Here is a 14,118-nt window from a genome sequence, read left to right as displayed (position 1 = left end):
TTGTGTGCATGTAGATGTGTAGGTGTGTGTGTGTATGTGTGTATGTATATATATAGGAGTATATGTGTAGAAGCAACAAAATTAAATAAGAACAAAAACTCAACAAAGCAAAACACGACCTGTCCAGGTCTTTTATTTGCTGCTAAAAATTTACATGAAAAATGCAACCCTGTGACCTCAAGGTAAGCAGTGAAAAAGCAGAAACTAATTTCCTGAATTTCCTGACATTGAAAGGTCACTATGTTGAAAGGTGGCTTCTGTGATCTCACGGTATTTTATAAATGTGTTTCAGTTTCTTTCTGTTGCACCTTTTTTTTTTTCCTTTACTGAGACAATATAACTTAGCCTATTTTTAAGAGCAGCAAAAAAACCAGTGGAAATTAACATTTATCGGTCTCACCTACTGCGAATATCCACCCCCTCAATCTCCTAAGGTAGTTTCAGGTTGTTACAACCTAAATGTTACATTCAGCTATTTTATATACCACGGTTTCCACATTCATCTCACACATCAAGTAAAAACATGAACCATATCAGTTTTGTACATCACGTGTTTTTTCTTCCATGACAGATACTGTGAGCAGGCTGTCAAGTGGAAAGAAGAAAACAGTGAAAATTTTTAGAGTGTTCATTTTACAGTATTTTAACTCTGAGAATTTCAACCTTTTTCTGATGTATGCGAAGACAAGAGAATGAATTTACACTGAAACATATGGTTAGAGTTGTATTATTGTGCTGTTGACTCGATTCTCCCTGTACAGTCTACAAGTTAATGTGAGTTTATCCTTTTGCTTCTAATGCTTGAGGGGGGAGGGGGGTTCTGTATTCTTAGAGGACTTCTAGAATCAAGAAAATGAAAAAGGTAGTACTCTCTATTTTTTGCTAATGTAGTATATAGGATTAGGAACTCTTTTTTCACTACACAGTAGCAAGGCAAGTGGCCTTCACTGTGTCCAAATTTTGGGAAGAGAATATCTGTCTTTACAAGAGGAGGGCAGGAAATGCTTTTCCTGTTATTCCTACATTATTTCTATTCCTATGACCTTTACAGACATGAGAAAGTTGTGTGGGAAGTTCTAGTTGTTGTTAACAGCTTTTTGGCATGGCTTGAGATTAATAATCTAGGACCCTGAGTGTGTGTAGATGGATAACCACCTGCAATGTGTGACTGGTGCTCACACATAGCTTTGATTAGATTATGTGTTTCTTAAAGTGCCCATGGCATTTTATGTTCAAGTTTTTGCAGCATTCGTGTGTTTGGTTACAGTGAACCACTGTTAGCAATACAGAATTTTCCCTGCTGGGGAACTTTCCAATAATGGGGAAGTTTCCTAAAGAAGTAGGTGTACTTACATCAACATTTAAATTGTCACATGAAGTCTTTTGACAAATAGTTCTGTTTTTTGCTGTCTTTTTCATTTGATTGTGGCAGAAACATGCAGCAGCAGTACTGAGGAGCAATTTGTACAGTTTAGAATATACTTTGCTTTTAAAAAACTATTTGCCACAGATGTTGGAAGCTGGCACGAGGACAGAAAGGACATTGTGGTACGTACTGTAAGAAAAATAGCAAGCTTTAGTAAAGGACTTTGATTGATGTCAAGGTCTCAAACTATCCAGAGGATTCTTCTGCTCAGGGTAAAACAGAAGAAGTTTCTATCATGGTTATTGCAGTGGTTTTCTTTTTACATGTGCACCTGGATTTCACCTGGACCTACATTTTTTTCCCTCTGAAAGTGAAAAATTGAATACAGCAGCAAACTTTCTCAGTCTTGAAGAAATTTGTAAGTAATAGTCATACTTCTTTTGTGTATTGTAAAGCTTGTTTTCCTCTACAGTGGGAGAAAGCATGCTGAAAAGTGTCAGCAATTGCAGGACATAAACATGGCTCTTGGGACTATAAAAGCTAACTTGTTGTCTGTCTTCCAGGAGTTAATCAGAGCACCCTTCCTGGAGATCATGCCAATACTCAGTTTTCCTGTCAAAAAGGTGGATAGGGGTTGCAGGCAGGAGTATGGGTATCTTTCAGTATCCTGACTGTAGAGCACATACTGTTTGTTCCGAGCAGTGTACTAGTTCAAGCAGTCTGCTTTGTTACAAGCAGTCTACAGCCTCTACTTTAAAATAAAAAAAAAGGAAAGTATTTTGAGTCTGAGTGTGCTGCAACTCTGGTCATTCTGATACGGGGAGTGAACTATACCCAGTCAGTCTCAGTGGTAGGCTTGTCTCTAGAATAAGGGTGATTATGGTACATTTGTGTGATGGGTATACCTCTATCTTGTTTGAGAAGCTTTATGTTGGAGCTTAGTTGGTGGTCTGGAGTGCATGTTACTCTAGCAGGGGAATCATGATGGAGGCATTCTGATGCATACGCGTTCAGAGAAGCTCTTGGGGACCCACAGGATTGGGCTGCAATTTTCTTGTGCTTTCAAGGACATCACATATGGCTAAGGAGTAAGTCTGGTACCTAACCACTTTTTGAAGCCTAGGATTTATCAATTAATCAGATCTTGCACCCTGAGAGTCTTCTTTGAATTTTTCCTGTGCCTGTTTTCAGACTATGCTTACATTGTTAACAATATAATGGATTGCCTTCCTTTCTCAGCTCCATATGCATTGCATGCTGCAAATCAGCTATTGGGATCAGGCAGCAGCAGTCTGAGGAAAAGAAGTAAATTGAATCAAATTGTTAGAAGGAGTCTAGTTCCCTTAAGCCACAGCACTGTAAGGGCACATGTGTCTTATGAATTCAAGACAAAATTGTTTTTTCACTGTCATCTTAAAGTTGACAATCAGAGAAGGAAGGATGAAACATAAAAATTGTGAAGAATGGCAGTCAAGATAGAATTTAATCAGTTAGGAAGTGTCATGAGCATTACAGTTGTCTAATTTCTTATACAGATTCTGAAACTACCACTAGAAAACAGCTAAAGGCAATCCTTTCTTATTTTGGTGGATGTTTGTGGGTCCAAAATTAGAACTTTATTTAGAAACAAATTACCATTTTCTTTATATATGGCTTAAAATACAGACTTACCAAAAGCAGTGGGTGTGTGAAGATTAAATGTATGAGTTGATATTAATAAGCATTTTAAAATGTTAAAATGTTATGTAGGACTATAAAGCCTATGTCAGTAAAGAGGGGAAAAACTTCTGACAGAAAAGTGAAATGACTTTTGTATTCAGATGTAAAGCATCAGAAATTCAAGGCAATAGATTCTGCTTGTAGATTGACTGGCTTTGTCACTGTTTTACAAAGGCACTACTGTGTGAACAGTTGATTCATAGCTGTTATTGCGTAAATACATGTTATGAAATGAACTACAGAATTAATTGTTTTCACAATATATGTAACTTTGTGAGCCTTCTGGTATGTACTGTGGGACCAGGGTAAAAAAGCAGGGTGTATTCACAGTATGTTAAAATAAAATGAACAGGTGGGGAAGAACCAAGTTCTATTTCCTGCACTGACAGTATAGAAAACTCTTTCATTCTCCTAATAGGAGCAACATTCCCTGCTATAGTTAGGGGTACAACTGGGTATTTGTGAGTACTTACTCACTTATCCACAGATAATGATAGAGGATTTATTTAGCCATCTGTCAAGAACAGATATTTAAAGCAAATAAAGTAAGATGTTTTTCCTGGACCCATCCATGCAGGAAGACTTCTGCCTGATTATCTACTGGGTGCAGTTTCATCCTGTTTTTAAATAGGGTGGGATTCAGTGTCTCCTGTCCAGTTCTTTGTGTGGATTGCTATGAAGTGTATTTGACAGTGCAACTCAGAAAATGAGTATTTATTTATATTTGTCTATTTTTTATTGGTTCAGGTTCCATCTGCATCATGGGACGGCCTTTGTTTTTCTATGTATTTTTATTCTACTGGCATTTCCTAAATGGTAAGAAGCCGTAAAAAGCAGTAGAACTATTTTAGTGTGTTTTCTTTCCATATATAAGCACAGAAATATTAATTTCTCCAGTTTAAATTCAGTTGATAGCATTTGAGGTTTTTTCCCTTAATGTTTTAAGTAAAAAGGTCTAAGCACAGCTTTACATTAAACTAGATGCATGTATTTTGATATGGGGCCAGGTTAAAATCCCTGTCAGTGTTCCAGCAGAGGCACCATTTCAAACAAGGTATAATTAGCATTACACCAAAGGTTTTCTAGACTCTATCAAACCTGGGAAATGTTGTGTATTCTTTAACATTGTGGGTAAAAAACAATTGGCATTTATATAAACAGAACATTCCCATTACTAACACCTGCCTGTTACTACGGCAGTATTTCCTCAAAGCAACAGCTGAGGGCTGTGCATATACAGTTCACTGTTTTTAGTACAGCATCACACTATGTGTGTGCACAAAGCAGGTGTCTGCAGATATGAGTGCCCATTGTGTGTGTATACAGCAGAGGTCTTGTGTTTTATCACATACTTGGACAACTACATACCAAAATGTTTAACTTTTCAGAACAGAGAAGATACTTTGGTCCTTAAAATTTCCTATGGTTATGATAAGACATGACTTTAAAGATTAGGTGTATTATTTAAAAACTAAGTTTTCTTCCAAATTTTGTTTTTCAGCTTTATTCATAGTTGAAGCTCCTCAGTCACTCTGCATTGTGGAACGTGGGAACAATGTGACCATGGAATGCACATTTCCAGTGAATGGGAAATTAGAATTTAGAGATTTAAGTGTTAGCTGGGATAAGAAAGATGAGTTGAAGCAGGTTTATGTACTTCGCAAAGGAGAGGAAGACCTCAAAAATCAGCACAGTGACTTTAGGGGAAGAATAAAATTGTTGAAAGAGAGCCTGAACTTGGGACAGTCTGTCCTTCAGATCACTGATGTGAAGCTCAGAGATGCAGGGGTTTACCGCTGTGTTGTTGACTATGGGGGAGCTGACTACAAGACAATCCACCTGAAAGTTAAGGGTGCGTGTGCTACTACCAGAGGTTCAATACTCTGATACTCTTAAAAGATTTCAGAGGAGACCCTGAAGTAAGATATATCTGGATTAGCAGTTAAATAAACCTCATTGGAGACGGGAGCTGTCTGATGGTGCTTGCACAGCTGTGTAACTTGGCGCTTCTGTTTAGGCTGAATCCGTGTTCTGTCCTTTAAACCTGCCATGACTTGAAAGGAATCAGGTTGCAAAATCATGTGTAGAGTACAAAGACCATAAAGCCTAGTGAGCTTTCTAAACCACATCAAAATTGTAATAAATCCTGTACCTCCAGTTACAGACTCAATAGTGTTACTTACCTTTCCTGTCAAAATCCAAGCTGAAACTTGACCCTGGGGGCTGGGGAAAAAGAAAAGGTGTCTTTCATCTAATACAGGCTGTTCTTCTAGCTCCCTAATGGTAATGATTTTTTTTTTTCCAATTGTTCAGCTCCTTACAGAATTATAAACCAAGGAGTGGTGAGCACAGGACACAACGAATGGAAGTTGACGTGTCAGTCAGAAGGATACCCAGAAGCTGAAGTGATTTGGCATAATAGAAACTATGAAGATTTGACTTACAAGGCAAACACAAAATTTGAAACTGCAAGTGACCAGTTGTATCGTGTGACAAGTACCCTCACAATCAAAAGTGGAATTGATGACATTTTTTACTGTATATTCTGGAATAAAGAACTACAAGAAAATACAACTGCCATTTTACACATAGCAGGTAACACTTCTAAATTTCATTTATGGTAATACACTTCAAGGTGCCAATGTAATTTTGTCCCAGTCGAATCAGCTGTGATTTTTTTCTCTTTCCAAATTTTGAAGAGGCTAGAAAGAAATACCTGTGTCATTAAGTTTTGTTATTAATGTATACTTTCACCATACGAACATGTTAATCATGCATGTATGGTCAGAATTTAAAGACAGGAATTTTGTGTGACCTGCAGGTATCTGGAAATTGAGTCTAAATGTTTTAAAAGTTCCATTATTTGGAAGACATGTAACTCAGCATCTGGAAATTAAATCCTTCCATCTTCCAAGATTATTCTAGTTTGTTGATGATTACTGTCACATAAACTTGAACAATATGGTCTTTTCCTGCCACTACAGCCTTTGCTTTGAGCATATTTAAATTTAAGTACTTGTATACAGATTTTTTTTCCCTCATAAAGTCAGAATTGAAGGAAAACTCCTAAATGGACAAGACCAATACAATTCCTAATTAAACCTTTTAACTGGGCAGCTCCTCTTCTGCTTCTGCTTTTGATTATTCTTTTCTGCAATGTAGCCTGATATGTTTTCAACCAGACTGGAGACCCAATCCAACTCAAAACCAGTATTTCTCTTCGTCAGACTGTTACTGAGGTCATTTCCCTGATTCAGTTCACCATCTAGTTTTAAAAACATCTGTGCAGTCACACTTTTTGGACATGACAAAGGTTGAAACAGCCATGTTTAGAGTGAGAAAACCAAGTAATTCTTTCAATGGGCAAGTCTCATTTTAACAAGAAAAATATCTGGAATTCAAGGAGACCACTTACCCCTTCCATCTGGAGCAATCATTACCAGATGAAAGGAACTGTGTCCTCTTTTTCAATTACCTTTTTTGTGTAATCCTGATGGGAAACTAAGCCAGATGTAACACTTTGACAAGCAGAATTCTGATGGGATCAAAGGCACTATCACATGGAATGCAGAGAACAGAGAAAAATATTAATATGTTCTAGCTTCCCCCCACCTTATTTGAAAAAAGTGTTATGTGCACCATTAACACCTGACCTTAGACACAATCTATAAAGTTGTTACTATGTCTTAATTGCTCATAGCGAAAATAATACAATGAAAATGAAAGGCAAAGGCAGGATCCTATGCAATTATGTAATGTCTTATCCCCCACCTGTTTTTCTTGAAGATTCAACTGATGGCATTCTCCAGACTGAGAGCAGACGCTTTGTTGGAGCAACTCTCATTGCAACTGCTTTTGTTGGATCAGTGCTTCTATTTCTGCTCTGCATAAGAAAAGGTATGCAAATTATTTATTTTAGAGTGTCTCAGTTGTTATCAATCTGCTCTGTTAACTCATCCTTGCTGAGTGGAATGAGACAGTTTTTTACCATATCATTTATTTCTCTTTCTTTACTGGACTTGAGTAGATACTAGCAAGTTGACAGAGGGAAACACGTTATCAACCCCTCACAAACCCCACTTAGCCATGTGTGTCTGTTAATCTTTCTTGTAGGTAAGGATGTAAGCAGTAAGAATAGTGTCTAACCTATTGCATCATCAAAGCACTTATTTTTTACCTACTGGAAATTGAAGGTTCCTGTTCTGTGTCCTCCTTTTTGACTGGGGACCAGAATGCTGGTAGCAGACAGGATACTGGAGGTTTTTTAGTGGTTCTTATTCTGCATTCTCTGAAATAGAGAATTTCACTGAAATGTGAGAGCACCTGTTTTTTTAAGTGAATATTTAATTGATTTCCTTACTAAGTTTTGAGCTTTCTCAGTTCACTTCCTGAATTAATATTGGATATTTTCAGCATCACAGTATATACAAAGCTAAAGTATTTGGCAATAATTTGTTTTCACTTGCTAGCTAACAAAATAAAAACTTGCAGAAATAATTTGTAGGTTGTCTGAGTATGAAAAGACTATAGCTAGCACCCAAAATAAAAGAAAAAAAGTTTTAAACTTGTTACTTAAACTGAAAGAAGTACTGTTAATTTCTTTTTCTTTCATGGGTTGGGTGGGGGAGGTGGGTGGCTATGGAAAAGTCCTGAGAGAAGTATTCATAAGCTTAACAGACTTGCAGGTGATTCTAACAGGCTGCAAGAGGACTGCAGATAATCCTGCAAGTATAACAATATACTTGCCCTAAGAACATAATAGGAATAGGAGGAGAACATGAAAGTGGAAGAAGGGACAGCAAAATCCTTGACTGCTCAAAAGAATCCCACTGGGGATTTCATTGAAGGTCAGAAGTTTCCTAGGTTGCCTGACTAATATTTGTTTGTGTGTGTATGTGATAATGCACATCACATTAGCTTTCATATCTATGTCTACATACACACATACATGTGTGAGTGTGTGTGTGTTTGATAAACTACAAGTTGATTCAAAAGCTAAACTGTAAGTTTACACTATAAGTGACAATAAGTTTTTTATCTTGAATCCTAAGCTGTCCTGGGTTACTGGACAAGTGGTTGTTTCAGAACAGAATCTTTCCAGAATGTGAGCATTTTTCCCCTCAAAAAACACTGAGAAGATGATCCCCTTTCTGTTCCCTGTTTTCTGATATGTTCAAATTCTGGGTGAAAAGATGGAGTGGGAAACCATTTGAACATGTATTTTCCAGTGATTTTAGTGCATAGTATCAATGGAGTTCCAGCTTAGAAACAAGAAAAGGAAGTTGGAAAGGAAACCAACAGATTGGGAGTACTGAAGAATTTATTTTAAAGTTTTGGAAGAAATGTAGTGTTTTGAGAACAAATAATTACACTATGTAATGTGTGCCCCTCCCACCAATGTGTTTAAGCTCCTCATTAGATCTAAGGCAAGTATTTTGGGTTGTTTTTAAATTGTTTTTTTTTTTGTTTTGTTTCAGCTAGAGCAAATAAGAGTAACAGAACACCTGTGGAGAGTCTATCGATAGCAAGTATGTACATACGGCATAAATCTTGCAGAGTGTGATTCTTGTAGAAATAAGAAATTCTCTTACTTGAGAATTAACTTTGTAATGGTGACAACCAAATGGAGATTTAAATTCCATTTTATAATGCTTTTTACATTTCATTTACATAACAACTATAAATTACAATTGAAGAATGGCTTTTCGTGACTGTGTCGTCCTTTTAAAAGGAATGAAAAGCATACTTGTTCCAGGAACTGATGCACTCCTGATATGCACAAGAAAAGGACAGAGCAGTTTACTGTGTTTTGGAAAGTCTGCAATAGGATGGGACAGGCTCCCTGGAACGTAATAGCTCAGAATGGCATCACATCCTGATGTGCAGACTTTTTGCTGCAATTTGAACTGTGTTGGCACATTCCTCTGTTTTTTCCAGTATCATAGCATGCGTTTGAGGGTCTTTGTCACAACATTCATGACAGAGAGTTTGGCCCTGTTGAGAGAAACTCAGGGAAGCTTTAGTTTCTGTGTTGTGATATTGATGCTATTTACTATGAGCAAAGCTCAGTGGAAGGCCAGTACCACCATGACAGGTGCTATTGAAAGAAATGAAGAAAAGATACTTAATATTTACAGCCACAGAGAAGAGATTAAAATCCTTTTGCTGCCTGTCAAGATGGTTACTGGCTGACTTACTTTTAATTTGTGGTATGGGTATTTGGAGACCACCACAAATTAAATTGCTATGTGAAAATTGGTTCATGCTGGCTATTGGCATTTTTCTGAAGAAAAACTCTCTTGAGAGTACTTGCCCAAACAGAAACAGCATTTGGTGCTAATCTCATCCCTTACTCTGCATTCAAGTCATTCTAGATCCTGAGTGGCCTGAGGTTTCTAATACAGATCTATCACTATAGGAAAAGTTTAAGCTATGCTCACTGCTGCGTGTATATATGTCCTTTGCTTACAGAACTTGCAAAAGATAAGGATACACACAACTGCAGAGATGCTTCTTTTGAAGACAGAGAGCTGAAATGTAAGTATAAATGATGAAGGAAAAATTAGTAGCAAATTTTACACAGCATAAACCATCCTGGTCACTGGAGCATTGATTCAGGACTAGTTTATTTAACCTCTTGTTTCAACAGACAGAGCCTTCAAGAGATAATACAGCCTCCCATTCTGTGTCTTACAAACTCGCCATCATAACTCATTGTGTACTGTTTGTTACATCAAATAATGAATCTAGTTTTTAAAATAGAAAGATATACAAAGGAAAATGTGATGTGGAGATATATAAAAACCCAAACCAGTCGCTTTTTCCAGCTTGCACTTTTGCTTTAGAAAGAGTTGTTCATGCATATCTGTAAGGGTGGTGATGGCAATGAGGGAGGGGACAGGAACCTGTCACAGCTACTTGAGCAGGTCCCAAGCTGTGCGATTCTCTCTCAACAAAGCAAGAAAACATATGAATCAAATATCTCAAATCTGTGAAACATCCTATGGTGTAGAACAGGAGGGTGAAATTACTGAGGTTTTTCTCACACTTTCTTGTAAAGCACTTGCGTTAATTGCATCCCAAATCCCTCCCTGCTACGCTTTACTACAGTAAACTTACAGGTTAGCCTGCTGGTCCTGCAGGTGTAGATCTCCAAGCCAAAGAGTTACGGTCTGGCGATATGCCACTGGGAATACTGACAGAGGGAGCACTAAATGTATTTGAAAGAATTTTAAAAGATTTTGAAAGAAAGGGGGACCTAAGCAACAGCAATCTCACTGTATTTGCTATACTGTTTTATGTTTGAACTACCACTTTTATTTCCTCCCATGATCATCTTTTCCTGTTTGATCTTTTAATTAATTTCATTTTAGATGAAGGAAACTTTTTGGTACCTTCAAACTCTAGGAAAGGGATGCAAAACTATGAAGTGTTCAGTGCATTCATTATTTTGTAATTTGATAATTTTTTCATATAATTCTTCCTGTTACAGATATGCAAATTGAGAAGACCTAGAGAGAACAGGGGAAGACTTTTTCCCTCTATTGTGAAGATTTGTCAGCTCAAATGTTCTGTGTTCAATGTATTGAAGGGGATATTGTTTTTTGTATTTATTGTGTGATGGCAATCTTCTATATTGTTGTAACACAGGAAAAATTTAATGAAGTTAAAAAAATTATTATAGCATAAAAAATTATTGAATGGATTCTATATATGTGACTAGATAGTGAGGTATTTATTTAAATATCAAAGTTTCTACCTTCTCAAGTTTAGGCAAATGTATCTTTCAAACATTTAATTTAATTAATGTATCTTTCAGGTAAAGCACTTTAGGTCTATGACCATCATGAATTTCATAGCTAGCTCTTGATAGGTCATCTTCTGAACCTTTTTTTCTTCCTTCTTCACCTGAGCTCACAATTTCCTGCACATAACTGGTTTTCCATAGCTTAAAGAATCTTTTCAATACTTTGATCCTCATAAAAGGTGCAACAAGACAAATTGCCATACATGCAGGGCATTTTCATTATTAAAATACCAGATACTCTCAGCGCCTGAAAAAGATGATTTAAAATTCTTGGTAACTATGGTTTGGGAATTAAATAATACTAAGCTTTTTGATATTTTCTTTGAAAAGGATCGTGGGCATTTAATTTCCTCATGATATTGCTGGCACTACTTGTTTACTGCTCACTGTCTTCTGATTCACAGTCTGGGGATAATACAATTCTTTGGACATTTAGGAAAAACAGCCCTTGCTTTAGATTACCATTTTGTTTTCTTGGGAATGGAAAAAGGAAAACCTACTTACTTCTAGGACATGAAATAACTGCACATGTGATTACATAGAAATGCTGAAGAAACCTGTTCTTGGATCCTGTTTCACAAGTTATTGTTACGCTATATTTTGCTAAGTGCATAGCTCTTTGGGGGGGATCATACACAGGTGAAAAAAATTTATTACAATGGTATTCACAATTGTATTTTTTTAATAAAACACGTTTTGCTTTTCTTGTTGTTTTTCCTCCATTCCTTAACCTGTCAGCAGGTAGTGTAAGCTCTATTTGCATATTTCTGAGAAAAAACAGTATCTAAGATTTAGGCGTAGGAGAGAGTCTACAGCCATGACCTTCCTCTAATGGCTCCCACAAAGAACAGATGGCAGAGAACTGGAATCTCACTGGACTCAGATTTTATTTTTCATTTGAAAATAAATAATGTATTGTGCAGTCCCAAGAATGTGGACACAGTCCTCATTCGTGAATGGCAGGGCTTCACTGCTGGCAGTATTCAAAGTAGCTAATGCAAGGTTGTGTTTAATAATCTGGGAAAGCTGTCCTCTTTAGTAGAATAGAGAAATGTCTGTCAGAATCATAATGGGGTTGGTCAACCACAGCTAAGTAAAATAGTTACTACAGAGTCATTTCCCTGATTCGTTGCAGACCTTGTATATTCTGATACTGATTCTTCCCATTTGACTCTTCAAGGTTACTATGTGAACTTGAATATCTCCTCCTGCTTCCCAACATGCTTTTTGAATCTGGGTGTCATTGAAGGTGATAGCCAAATTTTAATTATCTACAGAGAGGTTTTTGAAATATCACGGCCATTTGTAGACCAAGTACTGACTCAGCACAAAAATATAGAATCATATCACCACACAAATAATTCCCTTTCCAGACAAGATAACCTTTTCACTTTCTACTTCCTGTTTGAGACTGGACAAGTTGTGTGCATTTTACAGTAAAAGTGAAGAAGTCTCTTCTTGTTAGTCCTTATAAGCCTTTGCAAGGCAGTGCTTGCTTAGTGTTATGGAACTGAAGTTAATGTCTTTATCAAACTCTACTCTACAGCAGGAACTGTTATATTTCTCTTTTCCCAGTAGGAGAAAGGGCAGGTTACTGTTGAGAGTGCCGTATATCAGATGAGTAAGATAATGAAATGAGGGGATAAAAATAGAAATTCTTTAGCTGAACCCTAACTTCTAAAATGACAGTGCTTGAATTCCTGAGTGGTTGATGGGAAGCATAAAATTTTGCTACTTCTTTAGAAAAGCACAACATAAGGTGAATAACAGGTAAAGCAAAAAGCCCTGCCCTCACGAATAAATAAGCTCTCTTTTAAACTTCTCTGAAATACAAAGCTGAACTTGTCCAATCTTATTTTAGAAATTAAGCTTTTAGTATAATTTAAGTTTTGTGGCTTCAGTTTTATGAATACAGGGAGACAGGCCCATGTGTTTATCCTTCAATGCCATAAGTGGTTTCAGGTAAAGTATTTTCCACTCATTACACAGGGAGAATACACACCAAAGTGAAAATAGAGCATTTAGTTTATGAGAACTAGGTAAGTGGAAATCCTTCCTGTCCTAACACAAAAAATGTAGTTAAACACTATATGTGTAGTAACATTTTTTCTTCCATTAAAAACATTTGCATGATGCTTCAGGGTTTTCGGCTCTCTGGAAGACAAAATACAGCAGCAAGCAGGAGCAGACTTAGCTTCAGTAAGCTGCATTTTACTTCCTAGTAGCCAAGCATTATTAGATTTCCAAAAGTGACCAGAAAAGCCTGGTTCATGTGCACAATCAAAATTGGCTTATTGCTATTTCAGTTCAGGACTCATTTATTTTACAAATGTAACTATGAACCAGTGTGGTGGCCTGCTTTTTGATGTAGCATTTAATTTTGTAGAATATGAAAGCTATTGACAATTACAATTCCAATAAAGATCTAATAATATGAAAAAATAGAATCATTGCTGTTGACCTGCACAGCTTTTCATAGAGCAGAACTGCAGGACTTTTGATTGTGTCCCTTTTCCCCTTTGGTTAAAAAAATTCCAATGGTGCATCATTCAAGCATGGGCTAGCCAGGAAAACAACAGAGGTCTTAAGAGTGGAATTTCTGCTTTTGCAGACCTTAACAGTAGGGCTTCTGTTTTTTCAGCATATTGTCCCAGATTCACTCTCTCTCTCTCTCTCTCTCTCTCTCCATATTTTTCTGGCTCTGCAAGTATATGATTGTCCCAGGCAAGTCAGATACTACTGGGTTCTTGTGATGCCCAAGGCAAGTCACTTATTCTTGGGCAATTTCACTGAGCTGTCTCCTTGTTCCAATATGGGAACATACTGTAGGCAGGACTAGCTCAGAACGAGCAGAAGATGGTGATGGTGATTGTAAAGTAACTTTGGTGTTTCTTTTCTGTCATCCAAATCATTGACCTCTGCTAAAGAAGTCATTGGAGCTTTTCTGGGAAAAGGTGAGACTACTCATGAATTACTTTGTGTGACAGGGCTACACATGATAAGCTTACTGAAGAAGAATAAAGTAATGTAGCAGTGGTTTTGTTGAACTAGTTTGCTCTGTACTAGGCAGCAGGAGACATAATTTCATAAATCAGTCTGGAACTGTGAGGCAGACAATCATCATACATCTTCCCAAACCAGCTAGGATTTGCAGGAGTAAAGCCATGATCATTTTTTGTGTTGAGGTAGAGCACAATTCTCACGAGCAGTGAGAATCTAATAGGAG

At 37.0% G+C, this 14,118-nt stretch overlaps 1 protein-coding gene across 2 annotated transcripts; it reads left to right on the top strand.

The window, feature by feature from the left end:
- Positions 1 to 564: 564 nt before the first annotated feature.
- On the top strand, positions 565 to 11,596 carry LOC136569288 (programmed cell death 1 ligand 1-like). Of its 2 annotated transcripts, none has more exons than XM_066569666.1 (9): positions 565 to 674; positions 1,738 to 1,784; positions 3,833 to 3,901; positions 4,587 to 4,937; positions 5,399 to 5,680; positions 6,872 to 6,982; positions 8,563 to 8,613; positions 9,557 to 9,622; positions 10,578 to 11,596. In XM_066569666.1, the coding sequence occupies exons 1-9, from the start codon at positions 565 to 567 to the stop codon at positions 10,598 to 10,600; spliced, it is 1,110 nt and encodes a 369-aa protein (XP_066425763.1). In that variant the 3' UTR covers positions 10,601 to 11,596. The 2 variants fall into 2 exon arrangements, with proteins under 2 accessions (XP_066425763.1, XP_066425762.1); XM_066569665.1 differs by lacking the exon at positions 565 to 674 and adding an exon at positions 704 to 774.
- Positions 11,597 to 14,118: the final 2,522 nt, after the last annotated feature.

This window comes from Molothrus aeneus, chromosome Z (genome assembly GCF_037042795.1).
Source record: "Molothrus aeneus isolate 106 chromosome Z, BPBGC_Maene_1.0, whole genome shotgun sequence".
NCBI lineage: Eukaryota > Metazoa > Chordata > Aves > Passeriformes > Icteridae > Molothrus > Molothrus aeneus.
The sequence above is the reverse complement of the archived record's forward strand: the minus strand, read 5'-3'. Positions and strand labels throughout refer to the sequence as shown.